Source organism: Oncorhynchus gorbuscha, linkage group LG19 (assembly GCF_021184085.1).
Source record: "Oncorhynchus gorbuscha isolate QuinsamMale2020 ecotype Even-year linkage group LG19, OgorEven_v1.0, whole genome shotgun sequence".
In the NCBI taxonomy this organism is placed as follows: Eukaryota; Metazoa; Chordata; class Actinopteri; order Salmoniformes; family Salmonidae; genus Oncorhynchus; species Oncorhynchus gorbuscha.
This window is the reverse complement of record NC_060191.1, coordinates 19,364,620-19,384,185: the sequence shown is the minus strand read 5'-3', so window position 1 is coordinate 19,384,185 and position 19,566 is coordinate 19,364,620. Positions and strand designations below refer to the sequence as shown.

Sequence of the window (19,566 nt, the reverse complement as noted above, 5' to 3'; positions counted from 1 at the left end):
TGTAGTTCTGGGCTGATCCCTCACCTTCCTCATGATCATTGATGCCCCACTAGATGAGAGGGTGATTGACCAACATCTTGAACTTCTTCCATTTTCGAATAATTGCGCCAACAGTTGTTGCCATCTCACAAAGCTGCTTGCCTATTGTCCTGTAGCCCATCCCAGCCGTGTGCAGGTCCTCGATTTTATCCCTGATGTCCTTACTCAGTTCTCTGGTCTAGGCAATTGTGGAGAGGTTGGAGTCTGTTTGATAGTGCGTGGACAGGTGTCTTTTATATAGGTAACGAGTTCAAACAGGTGCAGTTAATACAGGTAATGAGTGGAGAACAGGAGGGCTTCTTAAAGAAAAACTAACAGGTCTGTGAGAGCCGGAATTCTTACTGGTTGGTAGGTAATCAAATACTTATGTCATGCAATAAAATGCTAATTGATTACTTAAAAATCATACAATGTGATTTTCTGGATTTTTGTCTTAGATTCCGTCTCTCACAGTTGAAGTGTACCGATGATAAAAATGACAGACCTCTACATGCTTTGTAAGTAGGAAAACCTGCCAAATCGGCAGTGTATCAAATACTCGTTCTCCCCACTGTATGTTTTTTTTGCATTGGATGCGTCTCAATCCACTGCATCCGCTGATGTCGCACTTTCACATCTGCGGTGAAAGGTGGCAGAGCTCGAGTGTCAGACCAATCCATCTTCTCACAAAACATCTGTAGCGTCCGACAAACTATTATGGAAAGATGAGACTCTCACGAACACAATAGTGTTCTCTGTTTTGCCGACCTGCCAACTTCTGTCTGTAACGTCCGAACAGTTTGGTTTACACACTAATATGACCGCTCTGTGGAAAGGTGAGTTTCTCACAAATGCGTACATGTTCGTTGTTTTGCTCCAGGACGCCGACAAGCCTCAAGACCCATCTGAAGATCACCCTGTACCAGTAAAAAATAATCTACCCACAATACGCCATAATGACGAAGCAAAAACAGGTTTTTTTATATTTTTGATCATGTACAAAAAACACAATAAAAATGAAATACCTTATTTACATAAATATTCAGACCCTTTACTCAGTACTTTGTTGAAGCACCTTTTAGCAGTGATTACAGCCTTGACTCTTCTTGGGTATGATGCTACAAGCTGGTCACACCTGTATTTGGGGAGTTTCTCCCATTCTTCTCTGCAGATCCTCTCAAGCTCTGTCAGGTTGGATGGGGAGCATCGCTGCACAGCTATTTTCAGGTCTCTCCAGAGATGTACTTTGCTCCGTTCATCTTTCTCTCGATCCTGACTAGTCTCCCAGTCCCTGCCGCTTAAGAACATCTCCACAGCATGATGCTGCCTCCACCATGCTTCACGTAGGGATGGTATTGGCCAGGTGATGAGCGGTACCGGGTTTCCTCCAGACGTGACGCTTGGCATTCAGGCCAAGGAGTTCAATCTTGGTTTCGTTAGACCAGAGAATCTTGTTACTCATGGTCTGAGAGTCCTTTAGGTGCCCTTTAGAAAACTCCAAGCGGGCTATCATGTGCCTTTTACTAAGGAGTTGCTTCCGTCTGGCCACTCTACCAGAAAGTCCTGATTGATGGAGTGCTACAGTGATTTCTACAGAGGAAGTCTGGAGCTCTGTCAGAGTGTCCATTGGGTCCTTGGTCACCTCCCTGACCAAGACCCTTCTCCCCGATTGCTCACTGTCTTCTTGATCTTCAATACCGCAGAAAGGTTTTGGTACCTGTCACCAGATCTGTGCCTAGACACAATCCTGCCTACAGACAGTTCCTTCGACCTCATGGCTTGGTTTTTGCTCTGATATCCACTGTCAGCTGTGGACCTTTTCTAGACAGGTGTTTGCCTTCCCAAATCATGTCCAATCAATTTTATTTTGAGCAATGACGTCCAGTAACACTATAGAACCCTGGGAGAACCTCAGCTGTCTGGGGGTGTTGAGAAGACAAAACTTCTGTTGTTCGCTGTAAAATATGAACAATAATGTTGTATTAAATAGACTGTAATGTCATGTGAAACAGTGTAATGTCACTGTGTTATGTTCCTGAATGAACACAAAAGGAATGAACATTTGTTGGAAAATCCTATCAAATCTAACCTTTCTCCATTCCCTTTCCCCCTCAGGTTGTGTTCTCCAGAGTGGCTCGTGTATGTAAGAACGACAACGGAGGTTCTCCCAGGGTTCTAGAGCGTTACTGGACGTCGTTCCTCAAAGCGCGGCTCAACTGCTCGGTGCCGGGCGATTCCTTCTTCTACTTTGACGTTCTGCAGTCGCTGACCAACGTGCTGCAGATCAATCACAGACCAGCCGTGCTGGGGGTCTTCACTACACAGGCCAACAGGTCAGTCACAGTACCAGCCGTGCTGGGGGTCTTCACTACACAGGCCAACAGGTCAGTCACAGTACCAGCCGTGCTGGGGGTCTTCACTACACAGGCCAACAGGTCAATCACAGTACCAGGCAGCAACATTACAGACGGCCATACAGATATACAGTACATACTCATATGAGTATAATGAGGTTTTACTGTACCTCTTCTTCTAGAAAATAGAAAGAAAAAAAGATCATGTTCACATTTGCAATATCACCCCTTGATATTGTATATTTTTAAAAGTCTATTTTTATAAGATTGTTGTTTAATGTCCTTTACAACCCTGTGCAGCAGTCTTGAATGCTTTTATAGCTATACAATCCATTATAACCTGGGTTAATATGGGCCTTTCCCATGACAAATGTCTCTGTTGTTTTCCTCATCAGTATCACAGGCTCAGCAGTATGTGCATTCTACATGGATGACATTGAGAAGGCCTTCAATGGGAAGTTCAAGGAGCAGAGGAACAGTGAGTCAACCTGGACGCCCGTGCCTGAGGAGCAGGTACCCAAACCCAGGTAAGACCTATACATATGAGTTGGAGCTTTGACAGCCTCAGTCCAGACATATTTACTTTATACCAGTGTAAACACTGTCAACAAAAGTTTGCATCTACAATATCATATTCCCTCAGCGTGAATGCTTAGTAAATCTAGCCCACTGACTTTGAAACTCCACTGACAAGCTTCTTCTCCTCCTCTCTGTCTCACAGACCAGGCTGCTGTGCCGGCGACGGCTCTGCCGCTGCCTACAAGTCGTCCACGACCTTCCCCGACGACACCCTGACCTTCATCAAGAACCATCCCCTGATGGACGAGGCGGTTCCCTCCGTCAACCACCGGCCCTACTTCACACGCACAACCAGCAGGTAGCTACAGCAGCAGGGTGGATGGAGGGATGAAAAGACAAAAGGGAAAATTGATGGGTAGAAAACTATTTAATCGATCTCCTTGGTGAAATAGATAACAGTTGGTCCCTTGTATCAACATGAAAAGCCCTTTTAAATATTAAAGTTAGACGCAGTCAGGATGGGGTCTTCCAGAACACCACATCAAAGATCGACACAAGCAAGATAGGGCCTCCCCAAATTATAGATCCAACCAGAAGGGGGTCTGTGAAAAGCTGAAAAGCGCATCAATTAAAAACAACATCCGGCTGTGGTCTACCAGACTAACACAGGAAATAGCTCCAGTGGCTCATTAGAAGCCCAGACATGTAGTGGTGCTGAATGTAGAGTGGGTGTCAGAGGGCTGTCAGACAGCCCCCTAGCTCGATCCCCTGCCGTGACTTACATGGTGAAGCCGAGCCAGTCTGACAGACAACCAGGCGTCTTCACACAGCGGAGGGAGGGCACGCTGTCTGTCTCAATTCTGCCTCCTAACGTCACATCTGCTTCAGAACTCTCCCGAGACGAGTTGAACAACGGAACTTCAAAGATGAATGCATCACTTTGTTGAGTCATTTAACTAGCGTAGTGCCAGTTAGTGTGACGTTCTGAGTAAACATGTTGTCAACTTGTGTGGGACTGAAGGAAAGTTGAGAGCAGTAGGATGGTTTTTTACGTACAATAGTGTCCTGCATAATCTTACACAGTGGTGTCAGGTTGCAGTGCATGGACACACTCCGACAATAATTCACATCTTTAATTGCAGATGCTTTGTCTCTTCGGAGGTATCATCATGTTAACCCTGAACCACCACAACCCTGTTGTTGTGTCCACCCAGGTTCAAGTTGACCCAGCTAGCAGTGGATACGTCAGCTGGGCCCTATAAGAACCACACGGTGCTGTTCCTGGGGAGCGAGGACGGCAGGGTACTAAAGATCCTGGCCAGCACCCATCTCAACGCCTCCTTCAGCACACAGCTACTGGAGGATATCGATGTCTACAACCCCACCAAGTCAGCCTCCCTTTCTCCATTCTCTTTCAGATATATGATACAAACTATTTGTTTTATAATACAGTGCACTCCTCTCATAATTCACTTGTATTGGTTCAGCAACAATCGAAAGTCGCTCTTTTTTTTGACCACTGTAAGAGGATGATTATTGTATGTGATGCTTTCAAGCCGACTCCACTGTAATAAGATGGAGATATGTGTTGTGGGGCTGTTAGTACGTGTCCTGAACAGCTTTTCAACTCCTCTCTCGTTTGCATAGTCTCCCAGGATGCTGCTGTTGTCACCATCCACCAGCAGAAATAAGAGTCGTGTTTGTTGTTTCCCCTTTCCTAGATGTAACATCCGCGGAGAGGACAGACGGGTTCTGGGATTGGAGCTGGACAGGGAACATCACGCCCTGTTCGTGGCCTTCTCCAGCTGTGTGATCCGAGTACCTCTGAGCCGCTGCAACGACTATGGCTCCTGCAAGGAGTGAGTGATACCCGGTCTATTATATAGAGCTAGTACTGCACTGTTAACAGTTGCCAAGTGTGTGTCAATATAATGCAGTGGAATTCAGTTTTTCATGTGTTTGCTGCTACAGAGGCTTCCTTCCCCCAGTGCTACTATGGTGATGTGAAGTTACACATTATGTGACTTACAATCAATCAGCAGCAGGGTGGTATCGTTTATGCCAAATTGTAAATATGCTGTATGCAACAGACTTATATTCAAAATATGAATCACCAAGAGTTTAGTAGCCAACGTTGTTATGAGGGCAGTGAAAAGGGCTTCCTTGCAGTCAGAGCAACTACTGGAGGTGATTTGTTTTGTTAGGGATGTTTTTTTCTGACCTAGTGTACTCAACAATCTTGTGTCCTATTTTGGGGTTGTGGAGGAATGTTCCCCCCCGCCTCTACCCAACCCCCCAAGAAAAACATTTGTATTAAATTTGAACGGGGATGCGTATCCCCCATAGCATGCTAAACCCTCATTGCGAGCCTTAGAGAAGTGCTCAACAGCATTTACGCACAAATTGGAACCAGCTGATTGGCGGCAGGCCAACCCACGGCCAGGGTTTCAACACGACGAGGAGAAGGATAGGGCCTGCTCACTTTAGAGGGCTTAAAGCCTCTCCATTGCTGGATCCCTCTGAAACAGCCCAGTGCACATCAACCAGGGATTAGGGGCCCCTTAAGCCCCATGATGCTTTGCAGGGGTCAGGTTTCAGGCCCATATCCTCCTCTCCACACTCTCCATCTGTCTGCCTCCAAATTAGGTTTGGTTGGTTTGGTCTATCTCTCCACCTTACTGTAGCCTCTATCTTGCACAAAGCAAAACCATTTGTCTATCTCTCGCTCTCGCTGCAGCTGCTGTTTCTATTAGGTTTCAGAAATGGATATGGTTCAGACAGCAGAAACACGTTGAATGAAATATATAGAGAAAAGAGATTTAGTGAAAAAGATGGCAAAGAGAGATATTAAAAGTTGTGACATTCTCAACCCTCTGACCCACACAATGTTCATAACATTGTGATTCCCCCCTTTTTAGTTATTAAAGCACAAAAGTTACAAAAAGTTGTCACATTTGCATCTGTTTTGCATCACAGTGCTGGATTAATGAGAACACCCAGAATAGGTCAACTGTAACACCACAGACCAGGGCTGATATTCTCAGTAAAGAAGAGAAAATCAGCAAAACTGACAAGCCACAGGTAGGGAGGAGAGACCATGAATTTACACCACAGAGAGAGGAGAGACTAGACATGGTGGACTTTCTTCCAGACAGACAGTTTCTAATGAATGGTTCCATACACAGCTCTAGTGGTCCCATAGGTGAGAGGAACACCTGTGTCTTCATCATGTCCTGACAGGCACAGAGAAAAGGAGCCGGCAGTAATGCTTCAAGTCACCCCTAGAGATAGGGGTCATTACCTTTAACTCTGACATGTTGTCAATGCTGGTCTGGTGGGGACCCCTCCACCCTCCCACTCTACACGGCCCTCTGAATTGTAAACCATGTTGAGCATGACTGACCTAACTCTCAGTCCTCCTCTCTGGCTCCCTACATCTATTCTACATACTGGCCTGTTAGTTGGGCTGTGTCACTGAGTCCTTGTCCATGACTGCCTCTGGCTACCAGACACCCAGGGGGCTCCAGACACCCAGGGGCCTCTCACCAAACACTGCTGTCTGCAGCCTCACAGACCGACAGCCAGTCACACTACATTGACCATCTCTCATATTCATCTCTGCCTCTTTCTGAGCTCCTAGATAGGAGAGTTACAAGCTAGGCTCACTCTGCAGTTGAAAAAATGAAATTGCAGGTTTTTCCTGTGAGGTAAAATGACACACTGGCCTGATCTGTTTAACTTCGTCTGGTGTGACTGTGGCCTGTGATGTTAATGAGACACTCCAGAATATGGGGGTGTTGATAGGTGAATAGATATCACATATCACTTCAGGTCATGCCTCACCAAAGAGTCTTCATTAAAATATGTATTTGGTCTCTATTACTTTTTGATAGTGTTCACACACCGAACTCTGACTGTCTGTCTCGCAGGAGCTGTCTGTCCTCGAGGGACCCTTACTGCGTGTGGCAGAGGACGGGGAGCTGTGCTACGGTGGTGCCCGGATTCAGGTAAGTCACAGACGCTGCATAAGCACCACCCCACCACGCAGCCAATCATAAGAGATTAGGTTTAGAGGCCAAGTACCAAACCCATCCCTAGCCTCTACTCCTTGGTCCTGGTTTTGTTAAGTACTATGTGTCAAATATTACTGTTGAGTCTTCAATCAGAAAAATAACATTTTACTGACAATTTATCAACCTCAAATGGCTATAGATATGACCTTGCATGAAACATACAGTAAATGAGTGAAGTAGCAGTAGCTTCATAGTACTCTGCATACCACTTCCTTGTATGCTTTCAATAATCGATACCTAATCTGGAGTTTGACTTTGCCCAGATTGTCAACGTGATGAATATGGCCTCTAAATTCCAGTAAAAACATTGGTCTGTCGGCTCCATTTCACATATAGGACGAGCATCCATCTTGTTTATTTCTAAGTGGCGGACATACATCACGTCAACAATCACTCGGAAATGAAACCCCAGATACCTGCTTGGAGGGGTCATGCGTCACTCTGGGCTGGGACTGAAAGGTGTCGATCAAAATGACCTCAATGTAATTTACTGATCCATTCTGATGAACTTGAAGGAGGCCATTTGACACTTAGAGCTATCGACTGACTCAGCGTCAGCACCAAGCAGGGTGTGTGTGTGCAAACAAAAAGCCAATCAATTCCTCTGTCTGAGACTCCCTCCTGACCCACTGTCTTTCTCTTTCTGCACTGTAGCATGGAATCGAAAGTAATGCTCAGCTGGCTGGATTTCAATCATGTTGTGTGTACCTCACTGTCTTCCGAACGGAGGGAGTAAGGGAGGGAAGGAGAGAGGTAGAGGAGAGGCAGTAGAACGCACTATTTCACCTCCTATGTTGCCTCCTGACACTCAGGGACTGGGCTGTCGCTGTTCCTCTGATTTTCAGTGTGGCTTTAAATCACCTGCTGTAGGTATTCACCTCTGCAAACATGGGCTGTAAACTTAGTGTGGATGGGTGGACAGGCATCACAGTAAAGGCAGCTGCCACTATCCTAATGGTCATATGGACTGCTTCAAATGGATTATTCTGCTGGGGATTGACTTATTGCATATCCTGTGATTGGCCACCCATGGGTTTTATTTGCCATAGCTTCACAGCCAGAGGTTAATGGAAGATTCCAAAAGTGTGTATGTGTGTGCGGCGGTGTGTACGTGCTGGGCAGGTAATCAGAATTGGACTGAGGCTTGATTTATCACGTTTTTAACCAGCGGGACAGTGCCATGCAGGAAGCCAATGGAGTGGAACCGAAGAGATTGGCAAATATTATACATGCAGTCAGTAGAGCTATTACGCTGTGCCTGCTCTGTCCACGTCAGAGAGAGCGAGAGAGAGTTGATATGGTGTGAAATAGTCAGAACCCAAGCATGGCCATGCCTCCAGAACAGATGCAACAGCTCATAAAGGCTGTAATGGGGCTGGACTGGAGAGCAACAGGGGACACATCCCCCCCCCCCCCTTCTCTCTCCTCCCTTACTCTCTCACTCCAGAGGTGGCATAAATCCTTCTGGCTGCTTTTTTTGGGGGGGGGGGGGCAGAGGTGAACCGTTTCCATGGTTTCCTGTCTTTCTCCCATCACTGTCAACGCCTGGGGACATGGCGTGCCAAAAAGGCCAGTCTAGGTCTCTCTCCGTGGCTCTTTCTCTCACAATCTCTCAGAAGAAAGAAATACATGAATAAAACAGACAGAAAGGGAATGGAGGCATATGGTAATACTGGTAACTAGTTGTGGTCCACACACACGGACACACAATCACGCAAAATTCCCCAGGCCGACCTATTCACTCACAAACAAACCCACTCTGCTGTGGTAATACAACTAATGCTATCGGCTGTCAGTGGGCCAACTGCTGAGCATAGAAAGATAAGTGAAGTTATTATTTCTCTGAGTTTATTATTTCTCCCCTCTGAATTCCATGTTTTATTTTTTCACTCTTGATTTGCTCACTGGGTCTGTATTCACTCATCTAGGCCTGCTTCTCATTTAGATGTCATTTGTTTTTGGACGCGTCTGGAAAGTCTGTGTGTAGATGTGTGTGTTTGATTGCCTGTGTGTTTGTGTGTGTGTGTGTGTGTGTGTGTGTTTTCATATGTGTGAATGTTCATGAGTATTTATATCTGTTATTTTCTTTGATTGCCTGCTCAGTCGATACTGCATTGTAGAAGATTCAGTGTCATTGATGTTATGTTCTGCTTGACTAAGGGGCCACTCACTCCACTGTGCATCAACGCAGTCACATTACTCACCAGGGGGAATGTATGATTTCTGAATGTGTACAAGCCTTTGATTCATAGAAGAAAGTGTCCAATGCACTGGAGCTCAACAAAAATGCAGTGTTTATTTTGCTGTATAAGAGAAAAAGTGGAGAACTAGAGAATCATCATGGATGCAACAGGTGGTGAAACATTATTCTAGCTAGATGATAGCACGACACATCCATTTGAATTTGGACTCGGGTGACTTAACAAAACAGTCAGCCTGACCTTGCAGAGACAAAACCAATTAAATGGTTTTCTTTTGCAGCACAATTCATTTAAGTCTTTGTCATCAACAGAAGCATTTTGGAAAGCTTGACAATGTACCCAATTAATGAAAGCGGAGGTTGTGTTTAAAATGGTGAAAGAGGAATGACACATACACGCTGACAGGCCGTTTTGTCCTCTTCTGTTTTGTTTTTCCTCAGGGGCGGATATGAGCAGGATGTGGAGAACGGCTACCCTCACTACCCAGATAGCTGCCACGGTAAGGTGGACCAATCATCTGTTCTTAATGGCTCTCCACTACTGGCACAGAGCGATCATAAAAGCTCTTTCATAACAAGCGAAGCTTATCAAGTGCGTTTAATTGTCCAAAATGATACAGAAAAAGTGATTGCCATACCTGGGGCATGATATTACAATGAAATTAATCAGCAACTCAATACAAGTATAAGTAGCCTGTCATTTCCTAGCTGAAGAGAGTACCCTAGTGGGAATTTTGCTCTCAATTTTCCCTTGCAGATGGGCACGTTAAACAAGCAGTCAATTATACATTTAACTAAGCACAGTTTGAGAGTTTAACCAGTACTCAGACTTACACAATGTACTGTTCTGTCAATATGTCTGTTGCTTTCCCTTTTCTTCTCTAGACGTCCTGGCGACCACACGCAAGCAAAACACTCTTGCTGATTCAGCATATGGTCAGTTGACATTTCTTTATCCTCTATTTTTAAAGCTTGTCGAACTGTCTGAGGTTGTTAGCAAACAGGCTAACGCTAGCAACGCCTGGTAAGCAACATCTCTATTCCCCTTTTTTGAAGTTGTTATGCAACATGAGAAGTTCAGGAACGTTTGTTGCGGAGAACAGCGACACCACCTCTCTCACACGAACAGCTATCTTTAACATTGGAGCTATTGTCCAAAGCTAGTCGTGGCAGCAGCACCAGCATGGATGTTTAACAGGCTAGCAGCGCCAGTGGCCAAGCTGCCTACTTCCCTTTTATTAAGGAGAATCATCATCCCTGTAACACTCCATTACTCCCCACTGCCTGGCCATAGAGCAGGGTGGCTACAGAGCTCAGTGGCTGGCAGCAGGCGCTAAAGCACATTGCTAGCGTTCTCAGCTGAGATGTATTCTAACGTGGCATTAATAAACAATTACTGTAGAATTATCTTCAAATTATGATAATGACATCCATGGGCCATGACTTAATGACTGTTTTCTGTCAGAGAGCAGAATTGTTTACTGCTCTTATTGATGTAGCTCAATGGTTTTCGGTTAGCTGAGTTAGCCGACTAGTTAGTTAACTAGTGAGGTAGGTAGTGATACAATTGGTGAACAATTCAGGCTCACTCCTCTCAAACTTACGTATCAGTCTAATTCAATGGGAATCCACAATTTTCCCTAAAAGTAGTTGCTGGTAGAAAAAAAAATAGATACAGTTGAAGTTGGATGTTTACATACACCTTAGCCAAACGCATTTAAACTCTGTTTTCCCACAATTCCTGACATTTAATCCTAGTAAAAAAATCCTGTCTTGGGTCAGTTAGGATCACCACTTTATTTTAAGAAAATGAAATGTCAGAATAATAGTAGAGTGATTTATTTCAGCTTTTAATTATTTCATCACATTCCCAGTGGGTCAGAAGTTTACATACACTCAATTAGTATTTGGTAGCATTGCCATTAAATTGTTGAACTTGGGTTAAATGTTTTGGGTTGCCTTTCACAAGCTTCCCAAAATAAGTTGGGTGAATTTTGGTCCATTCCTCCTGACAGAGCTGGAGTAACTGAGTCAGGTTTGTAGGCCTCCTTGCTCGCAAATGCTTTTTCAGTTCTGCCCACAAAGTTTCTATAGGATTGAGGTCAGGGCTTTGTGATGGCCACTCCAATACCTTGACTGTGTTATCCTTAAGCCATTTTGCTACAACTTTGGAAGTATGCTTAGGGTCATTGTCCATTTGGAAGACCCATTTGCGACCAGGCTTTAACTTCCTAACTGATGTCTTGAGATGTTGCTTCAATATATCCACATAATGTTCCTTCCTCTATTTTGTGAAGTGCACCAGTCCCTCCTGTAGCAAAGCACCCCCACAATATGATACTGCCACCCCTGTGCTTCACGGTTGGGATGGTGTTCTTCAGTTTGCAAGGCTCCCCCTTTTTCCTCCAAACATAACGATGGTCATTATGGCCAAGCAGTTCTATTGTTGTTTCATCAGACCAGGGGACATTTCCCCAAAGAGTACAATAGTCTTTGTCCCCATGTGCAGTTGCAAACCGTAGTCTTGCTTTTTTATGGCGGTTTTGGAGCAGTGGCTTCATCCTTACTGAGTGGCCTTTCAGGTTGTGTCGATATAGGACTCGTTTTACTGTGGATATAGATACTTTTGTACCCGTTTCCTCCATCTTCACAAGGTCCTTTACTGTTGTTCTGGGATTGATTTTCACTTTTCGCACCATCATCTCTAGGAGACCGAACGCGTCTCCTTCTAGAGCGGTATGACGGCTGCGTGGCCCCATGGTTTTTATACTTGCGTACTATTGTTTGTACAGATGAACGTTGTACCTTCAGGCATTTGGAAATTGCTCCCAAGAATGAACCAGAATTGTGATACAGTGAATTATAAGTGAAATAATCTGTCTGTAAACAATTGTTTGAAAAATGACTTGTCATGCACAAAGTAGAAGTCCTAACTGACTTGCCAAAACTAGAGTTTGTTAACAAGAAATTTGTGGAGTGGTTGAAAAATGAGTTTTAATGTCTCCAACCTAAGTGTATGTAAAATTCCGACTTCAACTGTATATCCCTTTGTCAACTTACAAATTATCCATGGGTACTGATGGTGGCCGCTTATCCATAGAAGTGATAAACACAGCATTGAGACCATCTTAGTGAGAGTTGCTGGCCATTATATCTCAACAATACCATCCATCCAGTGTCCAGTCCAGGCTTTTCATCTACTTCAGAACAGAAGCAATACTGTCTGCACAGCAGCTTAGCCTCAGACCTCCACATTCCCACAATGCCTTTGTTCTCCGTATCCTCTCTGCTGAAGGAAGTAGTGCCGCTCAGTGGGCAGTGGGACTAGATGAGCAACCCCACTGGCTAATTCCACCAGGCGATTACTCCATCCATGCTTCTGTACACTGTTTGAAATACTTCACACACTGTCATACTTCAGACTCAGACCTGCAGAATGACAAAAACCTTTGAGTCCAAGCTGAAGATCAAGGTTTCCCCACAATAGAACACCCCATAGTGTTGAACAATACCATTCCCGCTGGTGTGCATTGGTTCCTAAGTCCTTTCTTACTATTCCCCGGGAATGGAACAATCCCATCCCATAGAGAAAGCAGCGAGAGACAAACACCCAGCAGTGTGGACAATCAAACCATTCCCCACTGCATATTGTGCTTTTCTCTCTGTAAAGGAGAAAACAATGCACACACATAATGTTGATAAATTGAACTAATAATGCAGCCCTTGGAGCTGTTGTCTGGCATCCCACGGCTGAACTCCCCCGGTGTGCCGTTTTAATTTGCCTGGCGCAGATGGTGCTCTGACAGGGCATCTTATTCAGAATGAAAACTATCAACTGGCATCGAGAGCGGGCCTTTCGCTTTCAATCTGGGCTGGCACCCTCCAGTATGCTAACATTATGGCCGGCTTATTAGCGAAACGTCCACGTCAATAGCGGCGTGCTGCACACAAGGCCTCAAGGACATCCACTGTCAGGGAATTAGGAAGACACTCATGATGGGTGTTGTGACGATGACAGTGCTTTCTTCTGCCAGGTCTCTCACAGTACAGACCCGTATTGGATCCACAGACTCAGACCCCACAGTACCAGTATAGATCCTAATTGGATATGTTGACATTGTCACATTTTCCATAGACAATTCCCTATGTAACTACCTGTAAAACAGTTTAGTGAAGCAGAGAACCGGAAGTTGCTGTAAATCACTACCTACCATTACCTCAGCTACTGGTATCCATTTCACCTCATCTGTCAAACTACTTAGTAAAGAAAATCGGCTGTGAAAGGTAACTGTATATCAAAGTTTGTATGTGCTGGAAGAGTCATTCATGCACCAGCTGGTAGCGTCCACAACAACAGGGTTTTGCTGTGCTGCAGTGCCGGGTCAAGAGATTTCTCACTGGTTCGGTAACAAAGGCAGCAGGTTTGGAAATCTTAAGGCCAGCACTGCAGCCAAATCATGACCATATTGCCCCTGAGGGTATTTCTCCAATGTCTCGTAATTGCTGCAACACCTGAATGTTTTATCTATTAAGGGCATTAAACAGTGGGGGAAAACGTTGGTTCTAAAGCGCTGAGTCATGTTGCACCTATGGAGGAGTGCGTTACGTGTAATGTATAGGCTACCTACTTTATTTATTGCAGTCATGGATTCAATTATCTTCAAAGCACTCTTTATGTTAATGTCCTCATTGTCATCATCAGCTTCACAGTAATTATGACAGTAATCTTTTTTTCATGCTGGATTTACGTTTTTTCTCCAAGGCACTAAGAATCCTTCCCTGGTCATAAAACAACATTTTATATTTAGGTGTTTTTGTGTGCTGCATTTCCATTTCACTAACGGGTTACTTTGTTACCCCTCCCCCACCTGCACAACAACAGGGAAGACTACACCCACAACAACCGCCAGCACAACCAATCAGGTGGCCCCATTCCCAAAGGTGGCAGGTGACTCTGAAAGAGGTACAGGTCCAGATGGCGGTCCTCCAGTCCCAGTTGGGGACCAGGGGTCACCTGACTCGGAACCAATCAGTGTGGAGATGGAGGGTAAGGGGGTGGGGTGTCTGTGTCTGCTGAACTTTGACCTGCACTGGATTGCATTGATGGGCCCTGAAGCTTCACTGCACACTGCTAACCATGCTGATCACTAACACTCTAACACTATGTGTAGGACACTGAACGTTTAACCATATATCCACTCACTTAATGAAGCAACCATGAGTTAGAGAGGCTTAATCACTTAAATAGATACTGCATTGGCTCCAATTAACCCTTCAATTAACTCTTCAAATCAATGTCCAAACAAAATGAGTCCTGCTTGTCTCCTCATCTCTTAATTTGTCCATATTCTAGGTTATCTTACTCTCCCCTCTCCAGCGGGACACACTTTCATAATCACACACGACCAAGCACGTCTTCTCTTCTCACGCTGTCTAGAGCGCTGCTTCCTGAATGTCATTCCCAGATTACTCCCAATAGGAAACCAACCGGAGCTCCTAATATTCAGCAGGATGGGAAGACTGTTCGTTGATGCTATTTCTTTTAGCCCAGGCTCTCCTTGCTGCGCTCCTCTGGCGCCTTGTCAGGAGTCCATAAATCCTTGCTAGTGATGGGTTCCATTCAGGCCGACAGAGTCTCCGGCTGCAATGATGAGCCACCCAGGCTCAAATGAGAAAAGCCTGTAACAAATAAATAACCAGCAGCCGGCGTGCGGACAAGGGGAAACCGTAATAGAAACTTGGGCAACGCAATCTATTTCAGCATGGGCTAGTGTCGCCTGGCTGCCGGTTCAATCAAAAGCACGGGGGACCCGGCTGATAAGACGAGAGAGGAACTGTTCTGGAAGTAACAGCGTGGCAGTTCCAGGAAGGCCTCTCTCTCTGATTCACCCAAACACTGTAGGTAGAATAGGGGTCAAGAAACTCTGGTCCTGGAGGGCAGCCGTGGGTGCAGGCTTTTGTTCTAGCTCAGCACCAATACAACTCGTAATGTACTTCTGTAAACTGAGGTTAATTTGACAAGAGCCTAGATAGCGCTGATGTAAGTTTAAGGCTGTCCTTGAGACAGGTTTGAAACATCTTTGGCACAATAAACAAAAACAATTTACCGCAAGCTAGTAATAGCAATTCTGCAGCCCTCTAGAATTGCATCCCAACTGCTTTTGTTTTTATTTTATGTAAGGCCGACACAGACGCAAATACAAGGTGACATGATTCATCCAGCTACGGATAGAAACAATATATTATATAAAGACTATGACTGACCAAAATACAAGTACAAGCACCCCTTTTGAGACCTCGCTGTTATGAACATTTCCAGCAATCATTTAGCTGCAGTTCGACACTGTTTCCATCAAGGGAGAACGCCTACCTCCCTACAGTGTCAGAATGCTTCAACCTACACAAACACACATTATTTAGACCCAGCTTTTAGACCTCGCTGTTTGTTTTCCCAGTGTTATTTCCTGCTTAGCTTATTTTAAACAGACCTCCGGGGTCGTCTCCATATTCAAATGGACCTGTGTGGGTACGGCAAAAAAATAACCTTGCTTGCAGCTAATTTAGCTGACAAGTACAGGGAGACAACTCGATAATGGAGGCAAGCAGGCAGGGCTTTGAAACTCATTAAAGTACTAGGAGAAGAGCAGAGAATGAACTCAGGCTGAACTTCTCTTTGCTGCTGAAAAGGGGTTGGTGTCCTGGAGGGACGATGCCAGTTCCTTACTCTTGTTTATATCTCTGTGGCTCGAGGAATATAGACACCAGGTTTACATCACTTCCTGTCTAACCATCAATACAACTCAACACTCATATCACCTCTCTTCTTGATCATCAGTCATGCTATGTCGTTAAATCCATTTGAAGTTGTGCATTATAAACTCAAAAAACATGGATAGTTTAGGCATATCAACAATCCTATGCAGCATCCTCCTCACGCTGGGTGTGTACATTAAGCTATTCATCATAACCAGGAAAATGTTACCCACCTCACTAAAGTGCCTCAGTCACAGCTGTTCCAGCCAATTTAGCATCACTACTTAGTCATGTGGTAATGACACTAAATAAAGGTTACTTTTACTAGACCACAGTTTCCTTTAATTATTCTGCCCGAATTACTCGCTCTTCATAACAGCTATGATTAACATCAGCTTTTACTACGAAAACACACACTGTAGGGCTCTGTACTGTACACCTCCCCACTGGTCATATACAGTACACAATACTACATCTTTTCATACGCAGCAAAATGAAAATGAACACCTCAACATGCACTATACATAAAGTTGTTCACAACATGTTCTTGCCTGTTTGACAACATTAGGGACTGGTTTCCCGTTCACATATTAACCCTAGTCCTGGACAACAACAACAAAAGCTGATGGTGATTCTCCATTGAGCATGCTTTTTAATCCAGCACTAGGCTTAATCTGAGTCTGTGGAAACTTCCTATATGTTTACTGTCACCCTCATGTTCAGAGTACTTAGTGTCACCATTACATTTTTATTATCATGTTAACACCATGGAGACCAGAGTGTTAGTCAACATCAGAATGTTGAGTATCCCAGTGACGTTTGGGCCCACAGTGTACAGATCCACACACGCAGTTGTCCTGACTCCTAACCCCAACCCATTATCCCTTTCTGTCTCCTCGACCCCTTACCCCTGGGGAATAGTTCTCTATTAACCTGCCTGTTTTCGGTTGGACTGACTAACCCTTATCTGCCTCCTTGGTTGAATCTTCCTCTCCTTCTCTTCCCCTTTTCCCCCTGTGAAATCTCTACCCAGTTTCAAAGCCTATGACTGAAACTGTGCTTTTTGTGTTTGTTGCCTACAAGCAGTTGTTTCTCTGTGGCTTTAGGCCACTGTTTGGGGACGCTATGGTTCTTCCAGAGCTGCTTTTCTATCCAGACAGTTAATGTTTGTTTCGGGAGTTATGTTAGGGATTGGCTCTGGAATACAGTAGCTTTACCAGGTGCTGAATGGTGAATGCCCTCTTTATTCTCTTTACTTTATTCCTGATGCAACTGCATGTGAAATGTCCCACTGCATGTAGTGCCATGCTTGATTTGATGGTGGATGAGGCTATCAGACACTACTTGAACTCTGTCTATTTCAAAGCTGTTTGAAATAGAAAATTTGTCTTTGAACTGTATTATCGCTCATGTTTTGACAGATAATATCTTGGTTTTCAAAGTCAGCGTTGAGTGATGTACTGTACTGAGATATTATGGCAAATTGGTCTCTACTTGCCAGGTTCTAAGGGATTGTACAGTCGTGGCCTAAAGTTTTGAGAATGACACAAATATACATTTTCACAAAGTCTGCTGCCTTAGTTTGTATGATGTTATGAAGAGTGATCAGATAAATTGTAATTAATTGTATAGTCGCTGTTTGCCATGCAAATGAACTGAATCCCCAAATAAACATTTCCACTGCATTTCAGCTCTGCCACAAAAGGACCAGTTGACATCATGTCAGTGATTCTCTTGTTAACACAGGTGGGAGTGTTGACGAGGACAAGGCTGGAGATCACTCTGTCATGCTGATTGAGTTCGAATAACTGACTGGAAGCTTCAAAAGGAGGGTGGTGCTTGGAATCATTGTTCTTCCTCTGTCAACCATGGTTACCTGCAAGGAAACAAATGCCATCATCATTGCTTTGCACAAAAAGGGCTTCACAGGCAAGGATATTGCCTGCAGTAAGATTGCACCTAAATCAAACATGTATCAGATCATCAAGAACTTAAAGGAGAGCGGTTCAGTACAGACCTTGCTCAGGAATGGCAGCAGGCAGGTGTGAGTGCATCTGCACGCACAGTGAGGCGAAGACTTTTGGAGGGTGGCCTGGTGTCAAGAAGGGCAGCCACTTATCTCCAGGAAAAACATCAGGGACAGATATTCTGCAAAAGGTACAGGGATTGGACTGCTGAGGACTGGGGTAAAGTAATTTCTCTGATGAATCCCCTTTCCGATTGTTTGGGGAATCCGGAAAAAAGCTTGTCCGGAGAAGACAAGGTGAGTGCTACCATCAGTCCTGTGTCATGCCAACAGTAAAGCATCCTAAGAACATTCATGTGTTGGGTTGCATCTCAGCCAAGGGAGTGGGCTCACTCACAATTTTGCCTAAGAACACAGCCATGAATAAAGAGTGGTACCAACACATCCTCCGAGAGCAACTTCTTCCAACCATCCAGGAACAGTTTGGTGACGAGCAATGTCTTTTCCAGCATGATGGAGCACCTTGCCATAAGGCAAAAGTGATAACTAAGTGGCTCGGGAATAAAACATCGATATTTTGGGTTCATGGCCAGGAAACTCCCCAGACCTTAATCCCATTGAGAACTTGTGGTCAGTCCTCAAGAGGCGGGTGGAGAAACAAAAACCCACAAATTCTGACAACCCCATAATCCATTGATTATGCAAGAATGGGCTGCCATCAGTCAGGATGTGGCCCAGAAGTTAATTGACAGCATGCAAGGGTCAACACTGCAAATATTGATTATTTGCGTCAACTTCATGTAATTGTCAATAAAAGCCTCTGACACTTATGAAATGCTTGTAATTATATTTCAGTATTCCATAGTAACATCTGACAAAAATATCTAAAGACACTGAATCAGCAAACTGTGGAAATTAATATTTGTGTCATTCTCAAAACTTTTGGCCACGACTATGTTATTTGTAATGAGGGATACTTGGAGAAAATCGTATCTCTCTGAAATTAAAATGGATGGCCTTCCCTTCAGTAAAATATATTTTTACCTGACCCTCCCTGAACGTTTGAAAAAGAAATAAAAAACTCCCCAATACCCAAAATAATAATTAAAATATTAAGTGGATAGCAAAAAACATGCTTACCGTTTACCCTCACTCTTAGGTCAGACGAGAGCCTTTTTTGTAAGAATTACAATGCAAAGTAGCCAGAAGGTTGTTGCTTCTCAAACCACCACAGACAAGGGTGTGTGAAAAGATATCCATTATAATAAAAGCACTGCATGAATCTATCCTCTTATTCACTTCGTCTATGAAAAAATGTCTTTTTATAAATGCATTTCTATGCAATTCTATGTCATTTTTATGAAAATGACTGGAGACTAGCAGAATATTTTTTTATACCACAACAGAGCATGACAACGAATGAACGCATGCTGCAGCACCGAAGCCATTTAGATTTAAATTCTGGCTTTTGTTCAAAAAGAGGATAGTCGGCTTAGGTCTAAGGCACTGCATCGCAGTGCTTGAAGCATCACTTCAGACTCGTTTCGATCCCAGGCTGTGTCACAGCCGTCCTTGACCGGGAGACCCATGAGGCGGCGCACAATTGGCCCAGTGTCGTTCGGGTTAGGGCAGGGTTTGGCCAACTGGGATTTCCTTGTCCTATCGCACTCTAGCGACTCCTTG

The 19,566-nt window shown here is 44.4% G+C and overlaps 1 protein-coding gene across 8 annotated transcripts in view; it reads left to right on the top strand.

Annotated features, from left to right (window-relative positions):
• The window catches only part of LOC124005112 (semaphorin-6D-like), a 178,763-nt gene that overhangs the window by 143,216 nt on the left and 15,981 nt on the right, over positions 1-19,566 (top strand). For 7 of the 8 annotated variants that reach the window (XM_046314060.1, XM_046314056.1, XM_046314053.1 and 4 more), the window contains 9 exons: positions 2,134-2,351; positions 2,768-2,899; positions 3,094-3,249; positions 4,106-4,279; positions 4,613-4,750; positions 6,821-6,898; positions 9,606-9,664; positions 10,050-10,100; positions 14,047-14,211. In XM_046314060.1, the coding sequence (XP_046170016.1) occupies positions 2,134-2,351; positions 2,768-2,899; positions 3,094-3,249; positions 4,106-4,279; positions 4,613-4,750; positions 6,821-6,898; positions 9,606-9,664; positions 10,050-10,100; positions 14,047-14,211 (1,171 nt within the window). The remainder of the gene's footprint in view (positions 1-2,133; positions 2,352-2,767; positions 2,900-3,093; positions 3,250-4,105; positions 4,280-4,612; positions 4,751-6,820; positions 6,899-9,605; positions 9,665-10,049; positions 10,101-14,046; positions 14,212-19,566) is intronic. The other variant, XM_046314061.1, reaches the window with a different exon arrangement.